The following is an 11321-nucleotide window of genomic DNA, read 5'->3' on the forward strand; positions in this document are numbered from 1 at the left end:
TGAAGGGTAGGCACCGAGTGGAGTAGGTAGGAGAGAGGTTGGGCTAGTCAGCACCCATAAGGGCAGGTAAGTGTCAATTCGGGCGTGTCTGCGCCGAGTTGGGCATGCAAAGTAGGTGGGTTGGTTATAGGGTTTAGGAAGATTTTAGAGCTCAGGTCTGATATAAGGTTTATGATTGACTTTAGGGTTCATAGCGGTTCGGGTATTTTTGCGTCTAGTCGGGCGGGTCAATGTCACTTTGAGTGAGTCATAGACAAGTCGAGTTAGGCAGGTCAAAATTGGGCGTGCTAGCAGCGAATCGACTAGGAAAAACAAACGAGTCGAGTTTAGGTTTTAGGGTTCAAGTTGTGTTTATAATGAATTTTAGGGTTTAGGGTCAATTTTGGGGTTCAAGGCGTGTGTGCGCCGGGTCAGTAGGTTCAGGTGGGTCGGATGTGGGTTGACGCAGAGTTAGGCGTGTCAGCACCCATTTAGGTGGGTCAGATTTAAGGTTTATGGCAATTTTACGGTTCATATTAAGTTTAGTGTTTTGGACTGATTTTATGATTCATAGTTGATTTTAGGGTGTGTCGGGTCAAGTGTTGGATCGGGAAGGTGAGATTTAATGTTTAGGGTTGATTTTAGGGTTCATGGTGTGTTAGCTTCGAGTCGGGCGAGTGGACATCAAGTCAGGTTTAAGGTTTAGGAATTACAATTTATGGTTGATTTTAGGGTTCAATAATGTGTCGGCGTCGAGTCAATTAGTGGGTTGTTGTCGGGATGTTAAGGATAGTCTTAGGGTTAAGGGTTTTGGAATTAAGGTATATGGTTAATTTTAGAGTTTAGGTCTACATGAGTTGGTTCTTTTAAGATTTTATTCCTAGATTGGCTAGTATACCACAAATCCTTACCAATGAATGCTCTTCAGTTTCAATGACATATAGAAGCTTTAACCACTTGTAGTAGGTGAAATTTGTATTCTAAGACAACCCTATATTGTGTGCGCTACTGCTTCTAAGCCAGATAAGTTTGGTTGCGACTGGGTCTTAGGGTAGGCCATGAGACATTCTCTTTGATGGATGCCCCTGCCTGGATTTAGGCTTTGGTGCATAAAGATGAGTCAAAGACAAAAACTCCTTGAGGGCTTTGTGGTGTGCTCGGAACTCATTTTTCTTTGATCATCGGCTTGTGCACGATGATGCGGTTTTAGCAGCCATCGTGGCAAGGAAACAAAGTTGTCGAATCGCGTGCCCGACTTCAGCACCTACTCCCCAAGAGCGGCAGGTGTCATGGACTCTTCCTATGGAAAATACTGTCATTGTCAACAGTAAGTGTAGGTAATCACCTGCGACGTGTTGGCTTCAGCGAGTGGCTAGTGGGTTTTTTGGGAGCTGGTGGAGAGAGGGACATCCTCGACATTGAGCTTCGTGATATCTACCATGGGTTATAGGTGTCTTAGGATCATGGGCATAAGCGAATTATTTACTTTTATGGCTCCTCTCACATCATGACGTTGATTGGTCACCCCCTTTTGATTTCCATGTGCATGTTGTCCTTATTGCTAACATTTGAGATTTGTTGTTGGGAGACTCGGGGTTTTCATTCGTTGAGGGAAAGTAATGCGTGTGAAGACTTTCTTGCTAAGGCCAAAGCTCATTTAGACAATGACTTTGTTCTTATTCAGGATTCTCCGGCTAATTTGGCCCCTTTGCTCTTAGCAGATGCTTTAGGGGCTAGCTTTCCTCGAGCTTAGTCGCCTCGACGTCTTTTTGTGTTTTGTTTTGTTTTTTTGCTTTGTTTTTTCCTCTTAAACCAAAAAACTACATCTAATTAATAAAATTATTAACGTAAGCTAACATATATTTTATTTAAAACAAAAAAAAAAAACATTGTGACATGCTAAATTTTTTTAAAAAATTCAAAAAATATTTCAAACTAATTACTCATATAATTGGGCCCATAATAATTAAACATGATCTTTCCTATTCGGGTCACACGTGTTCGCTGATTTGGAATGCAAAAAAGTGACTCGTTGGCTCAAATTCTTATTATATATGTGACGTTTTGCAGTCGAGCTAGGTCTTTATTTTGTCCCCATTCTGAATTGGGAGGCATAGATACAACGCTTGTGCATATAAAGCGCATCCTCCGTCTTCGATTTGTTCTACCCACTTTCGCATAAGTTATTGAAAGTAAAAATTTTGGTACAATTCTTGGTTTCATGTCATGATGAGCGAAATATCGTCTTGATTCATTTCACTTCTCATCCGCTTGTGCATATAAAGCGCATCCTCCGTCTTCGATTTGTTCTACCCACTTTCGCATAAGTTATTGAAAGTAAAAATTTTGGTACAATTCTTGGTTTCATTTTTGTTTCATGTCATGATGAGCGAAATATCGTCTTGGTTCATTTCACTTCTCATCCATCTCTGCTTGATTTGTTCCTATCCGATCTATATTGTACATACCCATGGTCCATCTCATCAAATGATAACAATGAGATTTCAAGCAACGAGAAATGGCGACGACAAGACTATGACTCTCAACAATGTCATCAAGGTATTACGAGATCCATTTCATATAAATTATTGTTGATTTTTTGCAAACATAAACTGTGATTTCAAAACCTAGTTTTGCAGATTGTTGATTTCATGATTTTTTTTTACAGAAATTGTGGATCTAATGACTCAAACAGAACTGATCCGATCCGATTTTTTCTTTTGTGATTGAACCAAACAATTTGGGTTTAAACTACATGGTAACATTTTCCGAGACAATCTTGTTCAAATCGGATAGAAAAATTGTGGGCGGCGACACTCTTCCTACCTTATTGTATTGATTTGATTCAAATTTACAATTTGTTTGCAAAATTGAAACAATTAATTTTGATTTCTCTTTTTTCCCCCAACATGCAATCAACTTCACAAATCCAGAATCCAATTCATAATTACTTCAAGCCTGTTGCTTTAAAACAAATCTTTTTTTCCACAAAATTTAGGGTTTCAAAGCAAAATCCACTCCCAATTTTTCTAGAAGAACACTAAAAAGTAGAAAGTGCCTTTCTAGTATACTTGCCAACTTATTCTCTAGATTCTATCTTGTTTGGTTATGTACCTTGTCTCAAATGTGGTCTCTTTGTTGTACTTCATTCAATCAAACTTGAGCAAAAGAAAGCCCCAATTTTCAATTGCCTACTCCAAAAAAAATTCAAAACAAAAAGTAGAATTTTTCTTGCAATTCCACTTTTGTCCAAACTAGTCCACCATTTGCCATTGGTGAAATTGACACTTGATCCAATAGCAATTGCACTAGCAAAGGGTAAAACAGAAAATTTGGTGGAAGATTAGAGCTAAATATAAATGAGAGGTGGCAGCAATCATGGGCAAAAACTTGGGAACATAAGGGAATTTTGGGTTTTTGCTCTCTGTTGTTGAGACTGAAACAAGAGAAAGCACAGAACTTTACCCCAAAGATCTTCCCTTTTTATTCTCCTCTGAGAAACCCCTCAATCTTGTTCTTGTTCCAGTGTTTGGATCTGCACTTTTTGCAGGTTTCATTCTCGGGAACGAAGGTCAATACCAATTTTTCTCTCGCTGCTTCCTCTGGTTTTTCCCGCACAAATATACCAAAAGCTTCGTTTTTTCTCAGATTCTCGAGTACCCTTTTGCGGATTTTGGCTGTTTTCGCTGGAAGGATATCTATTGAGCAGAACTTTTGCAGAATTGTTGGGTGGTTGAAGGTTTGGAAGTTTCTCGATTGGGGTAGCTTTTGGGTTCGTGATAGTTTGAAGGGGATTTGTCAGCTTGCTTGGAAACTCAGAATTTAGCATTCCCCAGGTGGGTTTTCTTTTCTTCACTGTTTTGTTGATTCCTGTAGAAGTTGATAGTTTTTAGGGTGTTTCATTCATGGAGCTATTCTGGTGAATTAAGGTTTTTTTGTTGTTTTGTTTTTGTGGGTGTGTGACTCTGTGTTGTGCAGACTTTGAGTAATTTGCTCCTAGAATCTTTTTTGAAAAGCTGTTAATTTTTTCTTGAACGTTACGTTTGAATTCTTGATAATCTGAAAGGTGAAAAGTGAAAAATCATGTAACAATTGTTAGCTGAAACCATGCAAGTAATTGGAAACGGTTTGAAATTAGAGTATTTGCAAACTTATGGGTGTTTGGTAGTTGCACTGTTTTTTCACTTAGTTTCCCCCCTTTTCTGTTGAAAGCTGAAAATTCAATCTTTTTGAAGCTGAATCAATCTTGTTCTTGTCATCCCTTCTGAAAATAAAAGGGGAAAACTTTTGTTTTTGTTCCTTTTGGAATTGAATTATATGAAATTATGAATTCAATTATATGACCCATAGTATCCATGTGAGTGTTTCTCAACTCTGATAATGTAAATTTTGTGTTTTGAGTTTATATCTGCTTACACAAGCTATATCTTTTGTAGTTTTGCACTTATGCTTGTGTCTTTGCGTTTCCTAGTTGTTTAAATTTATTAATCAACTGCATTATTTGAATGGCATTTCGTAAGTGATTTTATGGCCTCTGGTATTTAATAATGTTATGACCTTTGGTATTTTACCGCCTGCAATGATGTCGTGTGACCCAGATAGCCAACCTCATTTAGTGGGATAAGCTTTTGTTGTTGTTGGTTGTATTTAGAGTTTGATAATTGAAAATTCAAAAATATGGAAGAGAACAGATTTTATGGGTGCATTTTCTCCTTGCATATTATTGGCTGTGGGCATAAAGTAATCTGTTCTGTTGGCCTTATGCTGGGAACATATTCTGTTAATTGGTCTTGTACTCTTATTTTAGTGTTTGTAACTATTGATGTTTTGTTGGAATTCTTTGGGAATTCTTTGGCTTCTTAATATCTTGCTAGCCTCCTTCAAAGTTTTAGCTGTACACAAATGATTGTGGGATAGAATAACCTTTCCTGTTAGACAAACTGAGAACAATTTTTGACAGCTAGTGTTTTTAAGTTATTAGGGTTGTGACACAAGTAAAATGATGTTTTGTCGGAATGCTATAGTTTTCGTAAGTGTCTTGGAAGCTTCCTTCACAGTAATTTAAGAGGATAACTAGAGGAAAAGAGTGATTTATTTAACTTTGGGCGGTTTTTGTATGATAAATAATGACTTGTGGTGAGATATGTGGGCATCATACTATCATCCGCTACATTGTGAGCCCCTAATGAGTTTTTGAGGCTTCTTCTGTTACTGTATGGTAAGTGGCAGCACTTATTATACCAATATCTGTTCTAGAGTGCTGTGGTGCTTCGCGGTAACTAGCAGGATTGATGGTTTTTTTCACCTGTACAGTTGATACATAATTTTTTTTTCTGTCAAAACATGAAAAATAGGTTCTATCAGAGGTTGAATTGTTCTGGGACTGCATGGAGTGATAATTGAACAGTGTAATAGGTTTGTTTTTTGCCATGAAGAGTAACTTTGGATATACCAAAGAATAGTGTGTCTGATAACTGGCCACTTTAACAGGTTCTGTGGACCTTATTTGTTATTTCAAATTATAGCCTCACCAAGTTTTTCTGCAAGAGGCCTCTTCCTGTTACAAATTCAAGATTACACAGAGTACTCCTTGTTAGTTTAGAGATGAAGCAGCTTTGTTGCATTGTTATTTTCTAAGTGTTGCATTGTTATTTTTAAGTGTTTTTTTTGTGGATAACTTTTCCTAACTCACATTGTATTTTCCTTATATTTTCTTTACATAACTTTTAAGTAGCAAAAATCTCTACCCCTGTATGCTAAACTGACTACTGATCTCAGATGAACACAGAATCATGAATTTCTACCATTGGATGCAGAACCTACATTAGTAATATCTTGCATTTGAAACCTCATTTGACATTGATGGATGAGATTCATTATTTTTCATATTCTAAAATGCAGTTGATAATGGTTCAAGAACTCATGAAAGCTTAGCTCATGGATCCTGAAGTCAAAAAGTTTGGAGGAGGTAAAAGTTTTATGCTAGTGCCCTTCGTTGTCTATGCTATTGTACAAATATTTGTTTGTTGTCTAACTATTCTAGTATTTGACATGGCAGTCCTGATTTTCTATCTGCATGGCATTGACTGTACCTGTTATCCAATTCACATTTCTTAGTTAAATTTCCAATCAGTTGGTATTCTTGACCTGAATACAATCTCCATTTGCCTTTTTGGCAGCAGATTTTAAACTTGCTCAATTAGAGCCTGTTGAAATTTTTGGAATAGATAGAAGAGAAAATATATTTAAGTAATGAGACTTCTAATGATTGTCATTTTATGATATAAATGGCTATCCTTATACTCCAATTGTAGTAATTATTGGCTAGCAAGATGAAGTGTTTTCAGATTCAATTTTTGTAACATTGGTGTTTCATTTTCTTTATTGGTGTTTACTATTTGAAAATTGAAATAGACATAGATATGCCATTAATCTGCAATAGTGGGCTGATAATGAAAAGGTTATAGGCATCTCTTGGTATATCACCCCAGCTAACTAATTGTAATAGTTACAACTTTAGATGTTAGCATTTTCCGTTATTAGAGTAGAGGGAGGGTGGGAAGATAGGATAGGGAAAATTTGGATTGGAGTTGGAAGCGTTCAGGGTCTCTTGAAAACCCTGAGGAGTAATTGCTGATCAGTGGAGGATTTGCTGAATAATGCAGTCTCTTGCTTTCTTTCTGGTTATCATCATGTTTTTCTTTTTGGTTACAAGTTTTTACCTTCAGGTCATATTCTTGAATGGGCTTAAAGTTATGGTGAGAGCAGAGTAGAACTAAAGTTACATTCAGCCGAGTCTTTATCGCAAATAATGGATGTGGAAAAATTAAGAAGAATTTGATCATTCGCAAAGGGAGGTGATGTTAGTAATGTTGGGAGGTACAGAAAAAACAACTACAGGGTTAACAGAGTGTGGAGAAAGTCAGTTAATGGGATCGGTAAGAGCATGAATGGCGACCCTGGTTGTTGGGCCATGATATGGACCCAGTTGCTAGTAATAGGCACAATACTAGAGCCTATGAAAGCAGGAGGAAGAGGTGCGATGCATCGGATCAGTCCCTGTGAGAGGAATAACCGCCTGCTGAGGTGGTAGGGGCGTGGGATCCATGTGGGTTAGATCTGGAAAATGTGTGTGAAGGGTATAACAAGTGAAACACGGGAAGGGGAGAGGTAGGCTGTTATTTTCTTTGGGCTTAGACTGGGAGAGACAAAGGCACTCTCTAATTTGCCTCTGTTATTGTTTATCATCTTCTTTCTTTAAACACTGTTATACAGGATTCCGGTGCATTTCTTAAGTCCTTAATATACTCTACAAATACAAGTGCATTTCCTTCTAGATTGTTTTCTTGCATTTCTGGTACCTAACAGGTCTAACACTAGATCTAGTCAGAGAGTGATCTGGTGGAGGATCTTTTAACAAACATACGACGGTGATGGAGGAAAGTAGCAGAGGAAAACAGCTATCAGATTCTGAGTACCAAGAATAGAGGAGGAAAGGATTATGTTTCAAGTGTAACAAAACAATTTCACTTGGAACATATCGGCAATAATAAACACACCTTAGGGTCATGTTTTATAGGATTCTAAGGAGAAGGAAATCATAGAATGGGAGGGAACTTGATCATATATTTGTTTATGAGGAAGATCTTACACTGTATTTTGCTTTTCAAATATGGTATGAAACAACTTTATGTGTCAACCTAATGGCAAAAATAATAGGGTTTTTTCAGGATCTCATAATTTACTAATGTTTTTTTGTGTTTAATCATGATTCTTACTTGGTAGTTGATTGAATTTATTGGATGAAAAGAAATGGGAAAATATAGATCTATAATGCTCTAAGCATCTTTATAGATTTTGAGTCATGTAAAAAATTATCCTGCAATCATCCCTTTTAAAACATTTTTACTACAAGTTTTCGTGTGGTTATTTTATTTCTAAGAGAGTACTTTCTCATTGAAGACATCTGTGTTCTTTGAATCCCCAGGACCAAGGGAGTTGACAGGTGCTGTGGATCTTATAAGTCATTTCAAATTACTACCCCACTATGAGTTTTTCTGCAAGAGGCCGCTTCCTGTGTCAGTTGCAGACACACACTATCTTCATAATGTAGTTGGGGACACAGAAGTACGAAAAGGAGATGGGATGCAACTAGATCAACTTATTCAGAACGCATCTTCCTCCAGAGATACAAATGCCCGTATACAGCCTTTTGACTTGGATGTTCTCAAGGAGGCTTTCCAACTAAGGGAAACAGCTCCTGTTGATTTGCCTGCTGTAAGATATTCTGTGATTATGGTTGCCCTTAATTTGCTGTTCTTGCGGAAATCAATTGACATGCTATTTTGATTTTTTAAACTAAACACTATAGTTTAATAATGTGTTCTTTTTGGACTGATATATGTGCTTACTCCTTGTTTTGCACCTAATAGGCGGACAAAGGGATTCCAACTATTGCAGGAAAATCAAAAAGTGAAAATAAAGACAAGGAGAAGAAGCATAAGAAGCACAAAGACAGGGGGGACAAGGACAAGGACAAGGATAAGGAGCATAAGAAGCACAAACATCGTCATAAAGATCGAAGCAAAGACAAAGATAAGGACAAGGACAAAAAGAAAGATAAAAGTGGGCATCGTGATTCCAGTGCTGATCACTCCAAGAAACACCATGATAAGGTTTATAAATTTTAATTTTCTGCATCTGTATTGTTCACACCGAGAAAAATGTTCTAAAGTCATTTCATGCCATAACATACAAATTAATTTAATATATTGGCTTCATGAAATTTTACTGTGTTGTGCTGATGGTGCGGGTGACCCTCAATTACTTGTGATTTAGGATCCCATGACCCCGATATCACCACTTTAGAGGGGCTTTGCTTCACATACTATCAGGACATGTTGCAGATATTTATTTCTGTTTATTGATCTATTTTAAAATATTTTTATTTCAGAAAAGGAAGCATGATGGAGACGATGATGTTAATGATATGCACAAACACAAAAGGAGTAAGGTAATAAAGAATCTCGGGATGAGTTTTCAACCATTTTTTCTATCTCTTTCTTTTCTACATTTCTGCTATCTATTTCTTTGTGGTTGTTGTTGACCGTGTCTAATGAACTTCTGTTCAATTTCTTAATTTCCTTGTAGCATAAGAGTTCAAAAATTGATGAATTGGGGGCAATAAAGATTGCAGTCTAATACAGTTACATACTTTAGTTCACTTCTTTTCCTCAATTGGTTATTGTCATTTGTTTGGAGGAGTCTTTGACTTGGATCATCAGATTTCTTGAGGTACTTCATTATATTTGCCACAAATTTTAATATTCCTCTGCTGTTTATGTGCTTCATTCTTTCTTGAAATTTTATTTTATTTTATTTTATAAATGGTTGATGGTGCACCTTTAATTCTAGCTAAATTGTGTCAGTCATCTTTTTGAGTCCAAGTTATGAGACTCAGATCGCTATCGTGCACTATAGATCTGACAAAATTACTAAATTGAGCGAGAAATCTCTTGTCTCGTTCAAATGTAGTTGTTGGGGAGTAGAGGGAGAGTGAAGATAGTTGTTTTTTTAATCTGTTATGAAGAATGTATTTGTTTTTTAATCTCTTTTAAGTTTTAGAAACGAAAAACCTTAGATATTGGTTTTATACATAATCTGGTTTAAAACCAGAACCAAACTAAACTGATTTTGATACAAAATTAACTAGTCCAGTTTTAAAATCCAAACCATATTATTAGTTTATATTTGGTTTGGTTTTTTATTTAAATCCAAACTCTTCCGACCCCTGTTTTTGATAGCTCGAAAGCTTATCTCATGGCTTAGTATATATGATGTGTTCCATTTTATTTTTTGCAGAGTAGCTAGTGTTCTGACTAAAGTGTATCATGAAGGTGAATTCACCTGATGAAGGGAAAGGATGAAAGGTAAAATTTGCAGAAGGAAACTGTTATTTGTACAATAACAATTATCTTTTTTATGACTGCTAGTAATTTGCAAAACTTTGGTGGTTTTCCTTTTCCCCAGTTTTTTGGCGCACCGGATATCTCAACTTGTATGATTATTTGGATTTCTTTTAAAAACATTCCGTAGTCTGTTTATAAACTAATCAAGTTTAAACTAGAGCTAGCATTCTTGTTTAGAGTAACCGAATTAACTATGGGGGTTATGTATATCGATAACGTCCCCCCATATCGTCATGTATCTAACACCGCGTATTGAATGTATGGCTATGTATATCAGTATGGTATAACCCTTAACAACAAATGTACAGGAGTATCTATCTCCTTTTGATGAGATAGATGGAAGGGCCTCTCCAAGGAATGACCTTTGTTTCCCCCCCCTTTCTGTGCATCGTTTCTGAATGTGTTTGTATGATCTAGTTAGAGCCGGTTTGGATATTAATTTGGAAGTATGAAAACGGAAAAATGAGATGTGTTAGCCTGTTTGATTACAATTTTTAAAAACTATTTTTTGTTTTTAAAAACTGAATTTAAAAACATGTTTGTTTTCTAAAACTGTTTTTGAAAACAGTTCTCAATTTCTGCTTTTAAAACTAAAATACTAGAACAACTAAAATATGTTTTCTGTTTTAGTTTTTAGTTTTCATATTACAGATTTTTTAATGTTGGAAAACATTCAAACAGTTTTTTCTTGAAAAACAATTTTTAACAATAGTTTTTAAAAATGTGAAAACTGCAATAAAACATGCCCTTAATTTTCCGTTTTCGTACTTTGTGATTGATATCCACATAGGCTCAGTGTTTTATACCGAAGTAGCATTTAGTATGGTAGGAGCCCTGATAAGGTTTTTTTAACATCGAGAGAGTTGGACGCATAAAATTTTTGTGCTAGCATATATCTTTTTAGCGAGAATCTAAATTATGTTGTAAAACACAGTATGTAACTCAAATTGCTTTAAATATTAAAACCAATGCTATAAAAAAACTATTTTATTCTTCCTCTTTTAAACACCCTCCTACTTGTAGTGTCTCGATTGGCTTGCCAATGTTGTAACCTTGTAAGTTTTATTGCTACTAGGTCAGAAATATGTAGAAAATGTAGGCTGAATCATGAGAAGGAGGAAGGGCAACTAGTAGCACAAAAAGAAAGAAATAAATATAGGGCACAAGAGAGATAGATAGAGAGGAGACAAATTAGAGATGGTTACGAGAAAGAGAAAGGGGAGTTGGAAGGAGAAGGAGGGGAAAGGTGCTGGTAGCGGTGAAAAGGTGAAAATATAGGGTCAAAATAGGTGGAAGAAACAAAATGTAACAGAGGGTGAAAGCAGGGAATGGGACAGAAAGGAGAAGATATGGTGGCGATTGATAGTAGGGTTG

At 36.2% G+C, this 11321-nt stretch overlaps 1 protein-coding gene across 2 annotated transcripts; it reads left to right on the plus strand.

Annotated features, from left to right (window-relative positions):
• The first annotated feature begins 3352 nt into the window (after positions 1-3352).
• Positions 3353-10104, plus strand: LOC130746227 (mediator of RNA polymerase II transcription subunit 19a). 2 transcript variants are annotated; one of them, XM_057598781.1, is made up of 8 exons: positions 3353-3550; positions 3628-3815; positions 5881-5947; positions 7967-8256; positions 8412-8654; positions 8933-8992; positions 9130-9273; positions 9841-10104. In XM_057598781.1, the coding sequence occupies exons 3-7, from the start codon at positions 5917-5919 to the stop codon at positions 9178-9180; spliced, it is 675 nt and encodes a 224-aa protein (XP_057454764.1). In that variant the 5' UTR covers positions 3353-3550; positions 3628-3815; positions 5881-5916; the 3' UTR covers positions 9181-9273; positions 9841-10104. The 2 variants fall into 2 exon arrangements, with proteins under 2 accessions (XP_057454764.1, XP_057454763.1); XM_057598780.1 differs by having other exon boundaries at positions 3353-3815.
• The last annotated feature ends 1217 nt before the right edge of the window (positions 10105-11321 follow it).

The sequence above is a fragment of the Lotus japonicus genome, chromosome 3, assembly GCF_012489685.1.
Source record: "Lotus japonicus ecotype B-129 chromosome 3, LjGifu_v1.2".
NCBI lineage: Eukaryota > Viridiplantae > Streptophyta > Magnoliopsida > Fabales > Fabaceae > Lotus > Lotus japonicus.